Source organism: Uloborus diversus, chromosome 3 (genome assembly GCF_026930045.1).
Source record: "Uloborus diversus isolate 005 chromosome 3, Udiv.v.3.1, whole genome shotgun sequence".
Classification (NCBI taxonomy): Eukaryota; Metazoa; Arthropoda; class Arachnida; order Araneae; family Uloboridae; genus Uloborus; species Uloborus diversus.
This window is the reverse complement of record NC_072733.1, coordinates 214,659,308-214,676,166: the sequence shown is the minus strand read 5'-3', so window position 1 is coordinate 214,676,166 and position 16,859 is coordinate 214,659,308. Positions and strand designations below refer to the sequence as shown.

At 34.0% G+C, this 16,859-nt stretch overlaps 1 protein-coding gene across 2 annotated transcripts in view; it reads left to right on the top strand.

The window, feature by feature from the left end:
• LOC129218582 (MFS-type transporter SLC18B1-like) overlaps nucleotides 1-16,530 on the top strand; it is a 75,748-nt gene extending 59,218 nt beyond the window's left edge. For both annotated transcript variants that reach the window (XM_054852894.1, XM_054852895.1), the window contains exons 7-14: nucleotides 954-1,041; nucleotides 4,332-4,474; nucleotides 6,764-6,862; nucleotides 7,816-7,907; nucleotides 9,134-9,229; nucleotides 9,351-9,425; nucleotides 13,591-13,684; nucleotides 15,939-16,530. In XM_054852894.1, the coding sequence (XP_054708869.1) occupies nucleotides 954-1,041; nucleotides 4,332-4,474; nucleotides 6,764-6,862; nucleotides 7,816-7,907; nucleotides 9,134-9,229; nucleotides 9,351-9,425; nucleotides 13,591-13,684; nucleotides 15,939-16,067 (816 nt within the window). In that variant the 3' untranslated portion in view covers nucleotides 16,068-16,530. The remainder of the gene's footprint in view (nucleotides 1-953; nucleotides 1,042-4,331; nucleotides 4,475-6,763; nucleotides 6,863-7,815; nucleotides 7,908-9,133; nucleotides 9,230-9,350; nucleotides 9,426-13,590; nucleotides 13,685-15,938) is intronic.
• Nucleotides 16,531-16,859: the final 329 nt, after the last annotated feature.

Here is a 16,859-nt window from a genome sequence, read left to right as displayed (position 1 = left end):
AACGTACTTGGAATGTATTTTATACAGGGGCTTAACAGTGTTGATATTAAGAACATAAATAATGCTTTTCGAGGTCAAAAGTAACAAGAGTCCGCATCAATTTCTCTAAATAGACTGCTGAATAGAAGAATGTTTTTTTTTTCCTGTTATAATCTACTGTTTTAAACCTGCAATTAACTCTTGCTTTAATCCATATTTTGAGAAAAGCTTTCAGTTGCGAGTTGCGGGACAGTTCTTAGATTGGGTATATTATTATTGTTTGAAGATAGGGGATTGATCTCGCTCCTCTATGCTAGTTCAACATTTCTCGATTGTTAGCTCAACATCAAGTATTATAGTTATTCGATTTTAATCCTTTTTATTCTTTTGAAATAAATTTATTTCAACTGGTATAACTAACAATCCCCCCCCCCCCGTCTATTTTTCAATTTTTTGATTTATCCTAATCTAAACGTATCATTTTTCTTACTGACGGGTAGTAAATTCTCATTCCAGTAATAAATATCTTTTTCTCGTCTTGCTGTATTATTTCAAATGATTTTATTCAATCGTTGGTCGGCAACAAAAGCTGAGTTCTATTAGGAAGATTGCTCGAGAGAGATAAATTAAGCGACTCGACGTCAAGATGGATTGAAATTGTTAAACTCGATAAATAAAGAGTTAGTACTTTTGCATTTCTCTCTTTACTGAAGAACAATTCAATTGATAACTATTCTGTCGGTGAATGTGGAATTATGTATCAAATGATTTGTTAAGGATGTTTCATAGGGCAAATGGTCGAAAAAGGAGATTTCCTGCAAAAAGTATTGAATAAATTCAGGACCCCCTGCGAAACAACTTAAAAATAAAACGTTAGTGGAAAACTAGTATGTGTGAAAAAGTCAATATTGTCTGCACTGCATTACCAGTATTTAATTTTGTTTCATAAAAAAAAGTGATAAAAACTTTTACAGGTTGGAGGCTTTTTGGTACCTTTTGTAGTAAATGGAGCATTCCTTCTTTTTGGATGTATCATTCTCTTCTTCTTGTTGCCTAGCATAGGTGAGTATTTTCAGCGCTAATCTATCGACACACACACACACACACACACACACATATATATATATATATATATATATATATATATAGTGTCCAGCAAAGGACTCCCTGGTTTAAAAATTAAATATCTCGACAAGAAAGGACGATATCGGAATAAAATAAACGGTATGTTTATTGAGAAACCCATAAAAATCATATACAGGAACTTAAAAATTAGTTTTAAAAATTGCCAACAAGTGGCGCTGCACGCTATTATTGCATTATAAGTCTCCATAAATAGTGCTGTGAAGAGGTTGAACGATAATTTGTAGTGTATGTGTATGCATATCTGAGATGCTAAACTGCTGCTGAAATAACTAATCTTTTCGCAGCACTATTTATGGAGACTTCTATTGCAATTATAGTGTGAAGCGCCACCTGTTGGCAATTTTTTAAACTAGTTTAAAAGTTCCAGTATATGATTTTATGGGCTTCACAATAAACATACTGTTTATTTTATTCCATTATCGTCCTTTGTTTTTGAGAGATTTAATTTCCAAACCAGGGAGTCCTTTGCTGGACACCCTGTATATATATATATATATATATATATATATATATATATATATATATATATATATATATATATATATATATATTATAAATGTTAAATACCCGAAAAACAAAATCACCATGAAAACTTTGATATGGCTCATATCCCGAACAACAATGTTCTATCATTGAAGACCCATAGTCTCTATCACTGACCGGAGTGATTCTGTTTTGAATTTAAAGAGTATTGCTGTCTTGCCCTATCCGACAGATTAAACCACGTGTTGGTGGTATGGGCATAGCCAGGATTCCCGTCAGGGTTTGCCAGCGTAAACGCAACAAGACGGCGGATTATAGTTACCTACCCCCTCCCCACAGTACAGAATATTCTATTTTTTCTAGGCAAGACAAGAACTTGAAACTGCTGCCCTTACCCATCTTCCTTCACCTTCATATATTAAGCTTGAGGGTTTTATTTCCCATCCCGATATTTTTCCACGATTGAAGTTAATTTTAGGTTATGTGTGGGGATGTCAAAGATTCGTGGCTTCTCGGAGGAAATTTTCCGAAATTAAAGCTTTAGAAACGCAATTATAGGCTTGGCAATGTGCAGTGTAACATTTATTAATAACATTCTCAAATCTAAAAAAACACGTTAAAAGTTTAAAGGTAAATCTTGTAAAAACTAAAAAATAGTAAGTTCCTTGGCAGCACAGTGCCGCTGGTAGCGATTACATACTGCTCGGATGGAAACAATCATAAACACGAATCCTTTGCTCTCTGGCTTTCAAACCTGGGTTTGTCCTTTTTCTATTCCTCGACAACTTGAGAAGCTTGCTGTTCTTGGTGTCTCCTCGATGAAAGATGACGTTAGAAGAATGATCAGAGTTCAAGAGCTAGTCCCAGAATGTTTTTGACTTTTAAGTTTAAGAATTATAATCTACATGTTGAGATATTGTAGATGGGAGGGGGGTGGCGGGATTCTCTCCCTCGGAAAATTCTCAAAGTTTAAAACCTAAAAAATCCTTGTCCTTATTTGGTGAAATTACGTGAAGAGAAAAAGCACACGGTCTCTCCTTGAAAATTTGTCGAGATTAAGGCTTTGAAATAAAAACTTTGAGCTATCTTTTGTGGGGTATGACAGGAATAGGGTTGAAGATTCGGAATTTTTAGCTATTTTTGGTTTTGTTACACAAGGGAAGCGAGGGGAAGGGTAATCGCTTGAAACTTAAAGTCAAGCAAAAAACAAATTTTTTTTAACGCTATTTTTGATCAGATGAGGGGGAGACAGCAAAGCTTTATAAATTAAAGTCCTAAAAGTGCAATCTCATATTATGTTTGGTGGCATTAGAAAAGAGCGAGGGGATCAGAAGTTCTCTTCAGAAGTTAGGGAGGGGCCTCTCTCTACCCTGTTCTGGCTACGTCCATATGTAATGGCAGGTACGGGGTCATCTGGGTGTAGTGTAATGGCTACCACCAATTACCAGCATGTGTGCCTGATCTAAAGGGCAGTATTCAGCTCCATCTTCTAACTCCAACAAACTCACTCGTAAGCGAAAGAGGATGTGGTTCGCTAATTAGAAAGCATTGTTGCCTGGTAAAGGGGCCGTATTCCTCAGTTTTCATCTTGATTTCTTTGGGTTATTTAACATTTATACACATTTAATGCCATTTATAATCATTTAATCGAGCGACGCACGATAGTTGACATTTTGCACTAAATTTTTTTGCTTCTAAATTCTTAAACGCAACATTTGAATTATATGTAGCCCAAATTTCAACTCATTTGAACCCATAGACTAATAATAAGAGTAGACCGAGCTTTCTCATTCTTGCTGATGAAGAAAATTGGTTCATAGATGTATCATGTGACTAGTGGAAGGGCTTGGCGAAGACTTTGGCAGCATGGTTGCTAGATGGCAGCATTATCTATAGTTTGGCACTCGACATGTATTTTAAGACAATGTATTTTCATTAAAAAAAACTTCCAGGTGCAGAGATTGAACTGTTTTTCTTTTAGTTATGCATTATTTTGACATTAGTAATAGTTTTTGATAAGTTTTCGGTAACTTTTATTTCATTTGGAGCTGTCAGCGTTGGCGTGAACGAAATGGCGTAAACGTTTTGCGTTAACGCAAAAATGTACTAATCGGTATCTTAAATTGAAACTGTAGGTAAAAATCTTACCGTTTGCTGATTCTTTTTGGTCGCTTGTATCTTTAATTGCTTAGAGAGTTATTGAAATTGACTAAAGAAAATGCACAATACTATCTAAACGAAAAACTCACTATATTTACAACTTAGAATAAGAAATTTACAAATTGGACTCCACAAAAGATTATTCTTCCGTGTTCCATCAATTCTATTTATTTTATTTCTTGCTGGCGTGGATCGTCTGCTACGATCAACGCCCGCTGTTGCTAGGATATCCACCAGTCACATGGTTTGGTTTATGAGCAGCAAAAGGGTTGCCATAGCTCGGTCTACTCTTATTATTAGTCTATGTTTGAACCTGAAGTGCGAAACTTATTTCTTGCTGACCCTGTACAAAAATGATCCTAATCCAAGAATCCTCAATTCATCCGTCTTTTAAAGTCATTACATCATTCGCATCTCACATTTAATTCCTTATTATGCTCGTTGTGACTGTGAGTAGAAAAAACAAAAGGGGCCTTTATCCTAAACGCACACAGACACATATGTATATTTGCGCGTATCTATGCGTGTGTATTAATACTTAAATGTTTTTTTTTCTTTTTCAGAGGATTCTGAAAGGCATGAGGGTTCTCGAAATTTATGGAGTTTCATAGCCGACGGTGGAATTTTATCATTCACATTTTCGATCATATCATCTTTGTTGTTTATTGGCTTCAATTCTGCTACACTGGAGCCTCACTTACGCCAGGTATTTAGAAATCATTTCAATTACTAAATTAAATGCTCGTAATTCAGATGTTTCTGAATGAAAGTCGAGAATCACTTCAAGTGTCCTACCAAAAGGGATGCTTAAAATCAATAAAAAAAAATGAAGCGGAGTTTGTGTGAGTGTGTTGGTCCCTTACGGGCAGATGAAAAGCCCAAAAGTACGAAGTTGTGAATACGGGTACCTTCAATTTAGTTTTTTCATCGTCATCATGAATAATTATCAGCGTGAAAAACTAGCGACTTGAGAGAGCAATTAAAACGAAATGTTTCCATGCCGGCATCCCCCCCCCCACCAAGTTTTTATGCAACTGTAGTTAAAATGTGATATTTAACTCCATTTCATGATTTTCTCTGAAAAGTTAAAATCCTGAGAAAATTTGTACCTGCTGATGTCCTCAAGTGTGGAAAAATATATTTATAATCTGCGATTTTTTCAACTTTATTTTTTGGTATTAAATTTACATTCTGTGCCAAATTAAACGTTTGTTAATGATATAGTACAATGTGATAACACTAAATATACTTATATTTATTACAGTCAACAAATTAGCGATATTTCGAACCCTTATGATTTGAATATTCCTTAATCTCGAAGTTTTCATTAGGTTCCAAATGCTTGAGAAGGCTGCAGGAACTTCTCATAACTCGAACGCTTTAGCAACCCTTGGGACTTCAAGTAATCGAGAGTTGAATGTATTTGGCTATTTGACACTCTTTCAGTACCATAGAAATTTGGTGACTTCACCAAATCTCGTGGTGTAAAGTGGCGCAGAATACCAATTACGGAAACTCAGCTGTATTCCATCCAACCCGCTTTTGGAGCTTCTGCTTTATACAGCACTGGGCACTGCTTATTTGATTCTTTTTATCTAATCTTTCTCGTTGGATCGATAGGTTGCATTTAAAGATCGAGCAGATCAGGGTGCAACCTTAGAGCAGGAATAGAGAAGTTGCAACCTATTAAATGATCCTATTTTGACTATTGGATATTGTTAATTGACCCTCAAAACTAAAAAATTCACCATCGCCGAATTTTAAAGCACCATGGTTGGTTTTTAATGAATTTTTAAAAATACACACACAAAAGTGCGCTCTTCTGAAACGTCACGAGCTTACGTCACAGGGCACTAATGGGTAGCCTTCCGCCGAAGATCCCTTGTTTTCGTTACGGACATTTTGAGCGTGCTGATATTTTTATTTTTTTAGAAATTCAATAATCCTTTTAAACGCCCTATGGAGGCCGGATTCGTTAAAGCACAATCTAATAAACTTCCTCAAGTAACATCAATGTTGGTATTCGAATATTTCGGAGAGGATGAGAGGTTTAATGTTCCAGAAACGCGAGGTGTTAAACAACAAAGGTAAGCCTTACGTTTCGTCTTCGAAGCTAACTGCACTTCCTTCGGCTCCTTCCGCGGTGGAAGAGCGCATGACGTACTTCCTGTGCCATTTGACGTCACAATTGCTTGAACTTTAAAAATTAATTTAGAAAAAACTACTTATCACATCGCAAAATTTTTTTCGCCTATGATGTTCATACATGTTACTCTATCATATAAAAATAAAATTGAAAAATCGAAAACTTCCCTATTAGTAAATGGAGGGAGCAAGTCCAATCACTGGATTAGCAAAAGCGGAAGCAAAGACGCCGAGTCACGTGACTCAACAACGACGAATGGTTGACATGTTTTGCGTGAAACTAGCGAAAGAAACCTAATGTCTTCCAATACTTTGCTATAAAATCTATCAAGTGACTTGGGATCTATGCTTCACAAATGAAAGTCTTCACTTCCTCCATTTTATCTTTTCTCAATGGGTGAAACAGCTAATAATTAAATGAACTTATGTCTAAGGTTTAATGCATTATCGTGAACATTTTTCTGATTAGAATCAAAATGTGAGCTATACGTAAGGGTTACTGTAGAACTTATGCTGCGTGTAAAGATTTTAGATGACAAAAAATGCTAATTCATACTGGTATTTGTTGTATAATTGGCTAATAAAGTAATAAAATTGAAGAAAATCTTGTCCAATCATATTTAAACTTTCAATTAAGTGATTTAAATGTTTATTGAAATGTTTTTCATTCCTTAGAGATAATTTAAAGAGTGTAAAATCCACAGAGTAACTATAAATGATTATTAAAGTCAAACCAAACAACGTAAGTAGAAGCACAAATTTGTGCTTCTACTTACGTTGCTTGGTCTGACTTTACTATTCAGCACAAAGGTATTTATTTATCTTATAAATGATTATTATTATTTTGCAGTTTAACCTCAGTCCTGTTTTACTTGGAGTCATTTTTGTCATCACTGGTGGTATTTATGCTATAACCACTCCCATATGGGGCAAAATATGCGACAAAGGGGTAAGTTGAATATCATTCTTGTATCTCAGCACTTGATCTTTAGTAAACTAACGAGGATTTTAGAGTGTGGCACAAAAGTTTAAGCAGAATGCAAGTTTTGGAATAAAAAGAAAACTAGTCAACGGAATGCTTTCAAATTTCTACTGTAGATGGCTAGTATAATCCCAAACACGTGTCTGAATTTTTGAAAAATATAACCGTAACGAAAATCACAAAGTACAAATGACATTTTTTTGGCTGTCACAAACGTTTATGCACAAATCGGATTTTATGCAAATATCTCTTGAAACGTGATGCGTGAAGGACCAGTGCGGTTTTTTTCAACGAATTGTAAAGTGTAGCAATGGCTTAACGTGTGATCAAGATGCCGAAGTATCTGTAGTTCTTGCTTGAAGAAGTTGCGAAACTGTGAAAGCTGAAGGTAAATTCGTCATGCAAATTTCAGTGATTTTAAATCGGTCTAAACGTGGTATTTATAATGTTTTGAAACGTGGAAAGTAATTCGAACCTGCATATCGCTCTGGTTCTAATAGTCATAGCATGTTATTATATAGCCTATAGCCTTCCTCAATGAATGGACTATTCAACACAAAAAGAATTTTTCAATTCGAACCAGTAGTTCCTGAGATTAGCGCGTTTGAACAAACAAACTATACAGCTTTATATTATTAGTATAGATGTGCTTCATTCCAATCCCTTATGTTTTGAAAATGCGAAATTTGCAAAAATTTCAACCTCACCATCGGATATAGCTCCAGATATACATAAATATGTACATATAAGAACCACATTTCTTGGAAAAACAAGACCAAAACCTTCCCTTGTTACAGTGAATCTGTTGAGACTAATTTAATTAATGGTATATATAATGTCAGTTGTTTTTGAAACATTAATTTTCTGGAATAAACAACTGTCAGATGTCATTTTTGATTAAATGTGTTTACTATTTACAGACTAATCCATTACTCATCAATATTGGAGGTTATTTGATGACATGCGTCGGTATACTTCTCATCGGACCCGTGCCATTCATTCCTTTCCATGCGTAAGGATTATTTTAATTAAGTGAATAATGTGTCATCATTTTGTGAGTCACTTAAATATCAATATGGAAATTTGCTGCAGTATTCACTACGCTGACTTGAGCATGACCAAATATATTTAATAACATTCTGCTTTGTTAATTATTGTAAAATGCACCAAGTGGTGGAACGGAACATTTGGAGCAGTTTTGTTAATATAATTTGTCCCATAAACAGAAATGAAACAACCTAAAAACTTTTAAGATTGATAGCAACAGAAAGATTTGATATAAGGATCACGTAAAACATTAAAAGTTATTGTTTTTAGATTAGATAATTGAAGAATATGCAATAAAATACCCGTGATGAAACGGGACTCGTATGAGTCCCGTTCCGTATTTTTAGAAAAAGTGTAAAGTGGTTATTTTAACACTAGAATTACGGGAGGGGTCATTTTGACCACAATCAAACATTTTTTTGCTAACTACTCCTCTGTATTTTCGTAAAAAGCTTAATCCTTCCTTGACTTTTCCTAAATAATCGTGCTGTGTAATAATAACAAGTTTTCAAGAAAATTCTTTTAAACCCTAACTAAGGGGTTACAACTAAAATTCCGGGTAGGTGTGTTTTGACCCTTTTGAGAAAAAAAGAACTGCAAACACATTTACTGATGCTGAAACAGAGAAGAAACTCAAAAATGTCTCTTAGAACATATCATTTTAAGAACCTGAAGCATTTATATTGTTTTTGTACATAAAAGGAACTATTAGCCGCTAGCTTCTGAAATGCAACCGAAACAGCGCTGGTTTTTTGAAGAGCATTTTAAACTTATTAAAAATATTTTATCATGATCCCTGAAAATCTCTGTATTTTTTAAATCAACTGCATTTATTATAAATATGTTTATTTTAAAATAATTTTTAAAAATATTTAATATTATGTAGGAAACTATGCAGATTTCTCCTCAGGAATCAAAATGACCCCCACTGTATTTCTAGGTATAAAAAGATCGCCGTAATTCCAGTGTTAAATATTTTCTATTTAACTATCAATTAGATGCGGCAAAGTTCCTGTATCCTGTATGGTTCATGTAATTAAATAGTTTTCATTTTTTTAAAAATAACTTTTATTAGCATATTTCTTTGCTTCAAGATCTTACTGTGTAAAAAACTAAAAGCAAAAATTAAAACTTTCGACATTAGTATAAACGCATAGCTTCATACGCTCACACAATTGTTTCTCATTTTAGAACCCTTTGGACAGTCATCGGTAGCCTAGTAGTCATTGGACTAGGTCTATCAGCGAAACTAGTCTCATCTTTTGTTGGAGCACTTCAAAATACCATGTAAGTTACTTCAAGTGATCTAATTATAATTTTTACGAAAAAAAAACAATGAAAGCTGAGTCTTTAAAGTAAAAAACTAATTTTTGAGCTGAATTTGAACTAAGCTTTTAATTTCTTTCAGTGAACGAGGATTTCCTGATAATCTTGCTACTTATGGCATGGTATCAGCTCTTTTCTCCACAGCTTGCTCTACAGGGTGAGTATTTTGCAGCTACTAGAATACCGAACAGGTTGACCTAATTAGCAGATATTAATCCCTGAACTAGGGGGCTCCGTCCCTACGGCGGGTGACAATTCGTGGGTTTACTGGTATTTCTTTTAATTTATATCTCCAAAACCCCTTAATGTTTAGTCTCGTGAGACAGGCGGAATGGCTTTCTTTTGATGTCCAGTACCCAACGGTACTAGTATTGACTTGGTAGACATTGACAGTCCGGAGGATATAGGTTAAAGTCACACTGACACACTCACAGACGCGTGCAGGTTTTAATAGAAAAATTAGTATTTTAAAATACAGTAGAAAACAGCATAACTTTACCAAAAAATGCAAATATGTCATGGATATCTGAACAGGGTTCGTACGGGTCATGGAAATCCTGGAAAGTCATGGAAAAAAAATAAGCAAATTTCAGACCTGGAAAAGTCATGGAAAATTGAAATTTTCATTCAAAGTCATGGAAATTTATCTCAAGTCATGGAAAAATATCCTTGACAAAGAGAAAGTAACAGTAACTAAAAGAGCGTTAGAAATCTTAAGTGATTTAATAGTATAGCACATAAAAGTTATTAAAAGTCAAAAATTAAAAGATCCAAAAATCGGATCTGAATTTTGAAATTTCATTGCATCCACTCCTGTCGTAACCACTTGCCTTTTTTAGTGATGTGATTTTACTGCTTGGGCATCACTCATTTTGAATTAACTATTATTTTCAACAATTTTTACGTTTATATTCCGTAATAGCAAACTTGCAAGTTCTTGGTTTGGCCACGCCCACTCTCAAGACGCAATTCAATTGCATCCGAGTTAGTTTCCTTCACTCGTAATAACTTAAGCATAAAATTTATCAGAGTTTATTTTAATTTGTTGAAGGTTTTAGAAAATAAAGATCTTTAGTCAGGTGATAAAATACAGAAAAAGGGGGAATTCTAATACTCTAAAACAGTAGTGCCCAACATACGGTCCGCGAAACTAATCCATGCGGCCCACTGCTACGTTCAGTGTCGGGAATCACACATTATGTGTTGAAATTTCTGAACTTGTTAATTTATATGCATTTGAAAATGTGCAAATAAGTAAGCAAAACAAGTACTTTTGAATCAGAAGATTTATTCACTACTGAATGGATTTTTTTTATATAATTACCTGGTTTAGAAACACAAAAAAAAAAAAAACCTAAACTATGTGGCTTTACTTTAAAAAACGAAAATACTGTGAGGTTATGTGGATGATTAAAGGCCATTGTTGACACTAAAAAACAACTTCTGAAGCAAATTTATTGAAACTTAGTGATGACTCATTAACCTTTGTCCCATTGGTTATCATTCTGGCTGTTTATAAAAAAAATAGACAATTACGCATCATTATATTCCATTTACTACAATTTTACTTTACTTAAACTTATATGATGAAGCCAAAAAAAAAATAGTTTAGTTTTTTAAGCGTACACTGATATTTTTTTCCCATTACGAGTAAGTGCTTCAATAAAGTAGTGGCAGTCATGTAGAAGTTTTTGCTAATGCTCATTTCTAAAAGTTGGCAAGTTAGATATTAAATGGTGCTATAACAAGGTCATGAAAATTTTTATTGAAGTCATGAAAAAGTCTTGGAAAAGTCATGGAATTTTTTCATCCAAATAGAGTATGAACCCTGTCTGAATCAAATCTAAGTTATGTGTAAAAGAAACAGAAGAACACTTTATACAGTAAAATGAGTAAATATATGACAACGTGCATCTATGTACAAATAAAGGCATTTTAAAAGAGTTCAAAAACTCTGGAAACAGCTGTATCGTGGTTATAAAACCAAACCTCTTCTTTAGTACATAATAAGAGCGACCAAGTCCGACAACGGACAAGTGAACGAGAAAAAATAAGACATAGATGCGTTAATAAACTGAAATTGACCGAAACTGGAAGTCTCGCAGAAAGCAGCAAGGACATCTGATCCTAGGAAAAAGTCATACACTGAAATTTTCTTACTAAAGGAAAGATTTCTAAACAGTTGTAAAAGGGGGAGGGCTCGACAAATCATTCACCAATAAAGTGATTTTTTCCAGATGCAGTAAGATTCACAAAAATCTAAATCGAAAGTGGAAGAACAACCATGGATAGTTTTGGCAGAAGAAAAATTGAAGTTATGGTCGCAGAACCAACAATGTTGGGCAATGGAGGCACGTTTAAAATCCTCTTTTTTGACATAACTTTCATGTTATTTTATACGGAATTTGAGAGCATGTGTAGTTTGCAGAGTTTTTAAACTCATTTTAAATGCTTTTATTTGTACATATATTCACGTTGTCATATTTTTACTCAAATCGAAGTTACCTGATGCCTTGTCCTGTTCTCTTTCAATGACTTTCTTAGGGTGCAGGGCAATTAATGTCCTTTTTTTTCAAAAATGAATAAAAAAAAATCTGCAATTTATAATTGGAATAACCAGTAGCAATTGGTTTGTCTATGGCAACGCGTCTCTATGTGCGGAACTGTAAAAGGAAATAAAATAAGCAGTTCGAATCTTTACTAATAATAAAGCTGAAAGTCTCTCTGTCCAGATCTCTCTCTGTCTGTCCGGTAATTTCTCTGTCTGTTAGGATCTCTCTCTGTTTGTTAGGATCTCTGTGACGCGCATAGCGCCTACACCGTTTGGCCGATTTTCATGAAATTTTTCACAAAGTTAGTTTGTAGCATGGAGGTGTGCACCTCAAAGCGATTTTTCGAAAATTCGATGTGGTTCTTTTTCTATTCCAATTTTAAGAACAAAATTATCATAAGATGAACGAGTAAATTGTGAAATTGTCATAATGTGGAACCGTAACATTGGTACAAGCCAATTGGCGAGAAAATTCACCATACATTATTTGTAAATATACAGGCGAACCAAAAGACCTTTTAATTTTTCTATTACGGGCAAAGCCGTGCGGGTACCACTAGTAATAAATAAACAGTGATGTTCGATGCATGAATAATAATTGAGTCGCGTGTAATTACTTTCCTTCGTGCGTTTGATGATGAACAAATAATTGGAGTCTCTTGGAGTATCAACGAATTATTTCAAGGACATGTTAATTCCAAATCGTCTTCCTTGTCAAAGTAAAGTGTTTATAACAACATCCGAACAGAGGCCAAGTCTTCACGTTCATATACTAGTCAAGTGCGGGTACAGCTTCTGGTTTTGAAGGGAGTCATAAGTAAAATATGAACTCTCAAATCAAAAGGGAAGGTTCATACGCGCATGAGTGTACTATTCGAGCACAAATAGGTGGTTTGACATTCTCTCCCGAAAATTTCTAGAAATTGAAGCCCACAAAACGCAGTGTTGGGCTATCTTCGGTCGAATTATGGTGGATGAGTACTGTCATGACCCTCTGACGTTTCCCTTGGATCTGAGCTTGACACAAATTCGCAAAAATTGGCAACCACGTGTGAAAAAAAGGATTTAATTGAAATAGGAAATATAACATCAAGTTAAAGCAAACATACAAGCACGAATACATAGTGTATGAAGGAGGTTTAAAATGCTATTTAGGCTCAAATTTGTGTAAACCAGTTTTTGATACACTTTTAATAACTAACAACGTTCATTTTGCGCTTTAGCTATTTATTTTCATTTTTTTCCTGATTTATTCATATATTTCTATTTTATTTAATTGCTTAATTTATTATTCTTTTTATTTAACTTTATTCTTCCTTTATTTTCTTTTAATTTCTATTGAATTTAATTCATTTATTTTTGAAATTAGATTGTAGTTCTCAATCAGATTGAGATCATGGCATTTACCTGGTAAGGTTATTTCTAAATGTTAAATACCAACAAGCCTACACATGTGCCAGCACACTCATATGTGAAAACACGTCAAGTTTTAGCTTATCATACATAGAATGGGGTTTCATGATTTGCATTTTTACAAATTTTAAGAAAATTAAAAATAGAGCAGAGCGTGGGTGTGAGACATATGATTTTCCTGCAGAGAAACTGATTGCCCATTAAGCGTTACTGAGTTATTTTTTTTAACAGAAGTAACTAAAATGTAGTTTTTAAATGATCATAATTTTACTGTGTTTATCCAACAAAAATACAAATCATTTAGAGTTTTAGACTAAGCCGTAACTAAAATCTCATGCAAATTGTTTCTTTTCTTCAGCGCTTTCATAGGACCTTCCATCGGAGGCTTCTTGTTGGATAATACTGGATACAGAATGGGAACAGTGGTCATCTTTTCATTCGAATTATTTTTTGTAAGTACTTTCGTTTTCTGTAACCACAAGTTTACTTTTCAAAATCTATAATGCAGAACCTGTGTGTTACAATGCTTTGCATACATATTAGAAGGAGAAGGCTGGTTAAATTAGAATATCTTAAGGCATAGTTAAATGAATATCAGTTTTCTCATTAAAAGTAATTGTATGAATAAATTTTGAGAACGAATATCAATACGATCCTACCATAAGCGAGAGCATTCTAATTTTCATTAACTGTTTCCTCAATGGTACCTATTATGAGCTTATGTAGAACATTAAATCATCAGATAGGCTAGGAAATTTTTTTAGTAGTTGCTGAAATAGCGATCTGAAGCGCTATTGAGTGAGTGAAAATCAATTGAGTTCCGATTATTATTCATATGAGAATATTTTATTAAAGTCTGTAACACCATTAGAAAGAGCTAAATTTCTAGGAACAGAATTGTGAGCACCTTATACTGCCGTGCTAAGCACAAGAGTCCTACCTGCACTTTTTATCAAAATTTGGTAAAGGTCCCTAATTTATTCTTTATCATATATTTTACCTAAATGCAATGTCTTATGGTCATTTTTGAGTGGGAAATATTTTTGAAAAAAATTCCAAAAATATTGCATCTGTATCAAATACACGGAGGGACACAACTTTAAACGGCAATTTTTCATTTTGATCTCAGCTGTGCAGATACGGCTTTTGCGCTGAGCACGGCAGTATAGTCCTTAGTTCTGATTTTATAAATAAAGTAAATATCCATCGTTTCGTCTAAATCAAATTTAACACAGAATTGAAAATAGTATAAAATCTGAGCTTGCAAGAGCCTCCGTGCAAATGACACTCTGCTATTAGATGACACAGCGCAGTTCTCATGAAAAAAGGTATAGGATAGCAATATGTATATATAACAGTATAGTATATATGTATATACAGGGTGTTCCGTTTTAACCTGCAAGACCTCTAGTTTCGCAATTGTAGTCCTAGATGTATACTTCTAATTGCAAAAATGTTCAAAATCAGATGCAGGGTTAAGGTACTGAAAGTTTGAAAAAATAAAAATAAAAATGAGTCAAAAAATACAAAATTAAACTTTTTATACGGGCTCTTGGTCCCCAAACTTATATTCAGGGAAATTATCTCCATTGAAAAATAATTCCAATACAAAAAAATTTGACATTAGTACGACCAATATTCACCGAGATACGAAACGCAACGTTTTGTGACTTAGACCACTTTACACTAGCCGTCAATAACACCTTCTGGGGGAAAATATACGGTTAACAAGTATTTAAAATTATATGTGTGCATGCAGTGTGGTTTTTCAAACTGGTTGAGGTATTGAAGAGTGTTTTTGCGTATCATGGCATAACATTTGCATTTATTTTTGAATAACAATGAAAAATATAAATACTTAATTGTTTTACTTCGACAACCTGTCATTCTTCTGAAAGAGCGATAAGTTCTAATCTCATCTTCTAGATGGTCCTTTAAAACTTGAAACTCGTATATCTCCTTGAATTTTGGTCGCACAAATGTCAAGCATTTTGTGTTAGTAATATTTTTCAATGAAGATTATTTCTCTTGATATAAGTTAGGGGACCTAGGGCCCGTATGAAAAGTTAAATTTTGTATTTTTTGGCTCATTTTTATTTTCGCTTCAAACTTTCAATATCTTTACTTTGCATCTGATTTTGAACATTTTTGCAATTAGAAGTATGCACCACCTAGGACTAAGGGTTGCGAAAATAGAGGTTTTGCAGTTTAAAACGGAACACTCTGTATAGCATATTATGTTGTTGTTCCCGTCGTATTCTTGAAGAAAAATAACACAAATGTCATGGTGCATTTATATAATTTTAGCTATGCCGATACCCAGCTGTGTGAGTAAAAATCGTCATCCAAGCCTAAGCTATGCATTGCTGCTGCTACAGCGTGGCAATCAAAGCAGAGGCATGTCGGGGAGTACGTTCAACGTCAAGACAGTTGTAAAAAAGCAATCAAAAACTGTGTACTATGGAATGAGTAAAAACGACAACAACGTGCATAAAGTACAAATAAAGTAATAAATAAAGTAAAGTACAAATAAAGTTTTTTAACTCCATTTTATTACTTTATTTGTACTTTATGCACGTTGTTGTCGTTTTTACTCAGTCAAGACAGTTGTTGCAATTTTGATACATTTTAATACCGTCAGCACAATTTTCCATATTCTTATGGTGTTTTTGTGTTTCTTTCTTAATCTTATATATCTCTTTTCAGCTTTGCATCCTCTCTGGATATATGATTGTACGGACTGTGAGAACGAGGCGGTCGAGTAAAGCTTTAGAAAGGGAACCACTCTTAACTTCTTCATACGCCAGGCGATCTTACAGCTATTCTTCACTGTGAATAAAAGCAACAGAAGATGGATGAAGAACCTCATTTTACTTCGCAATTGTGATAGAAAAGAAGATTCAAACAATTCCTTTGCATAATTTTAGTTCTGCACGGCTTCGAGTCGATTTGGGCAAGAAATTCTAGAAAGCTGTACCGTTCTACTAGATATACATTGGAGAGGGCGAGTGCTATGAGTCTTGATTGAGGCCAACAAGCAAGCTCAATGCTCATTTCTAGAAAAGGCTTCAAAAAAGCATAAACTAGAATACTGTATTATATCGATTGATTTTTATTTCACTTTTCTGTTTTATCCCAATCATATTTAAACTTTTAGCAAGTTTTCATTATTTATGTATTGCTTGTTTTGTTAAAAATGTTACAATACTTTAAATAAATAGAAACTGGAAGTTTGTACGAAATGAAATGTTTTGCTTGGTCACTCGAATAACTGAAATTGGATGCTCTATGCAATTAAAATATGGGCATTGCTTTTAGTTTGGCCAAAAGTAAAGGGTGTCCCAAAATTAACGCAAGATTTGAATTTGCCACCATTTTTTCCATAAATTGTTGACAGCCATGAAAAAAGAACAATTTGACAGTTGAGAGTTTAGGGTTAGTAAAAATGGGGTGTTATTGTACTATACAGCTAGAGAGAGTGAAACATTTCAATGACTGCATAAAGCATTTCCTACTCGCGTACTCTCTCATTTCGGTGATCAGAATTGGCACCCTAGATCGTGTGATTTAGCATTATTAAATTTCTTCTTATGGGGTTATTTGAATTCAAAGGTCTATGTCAACAAG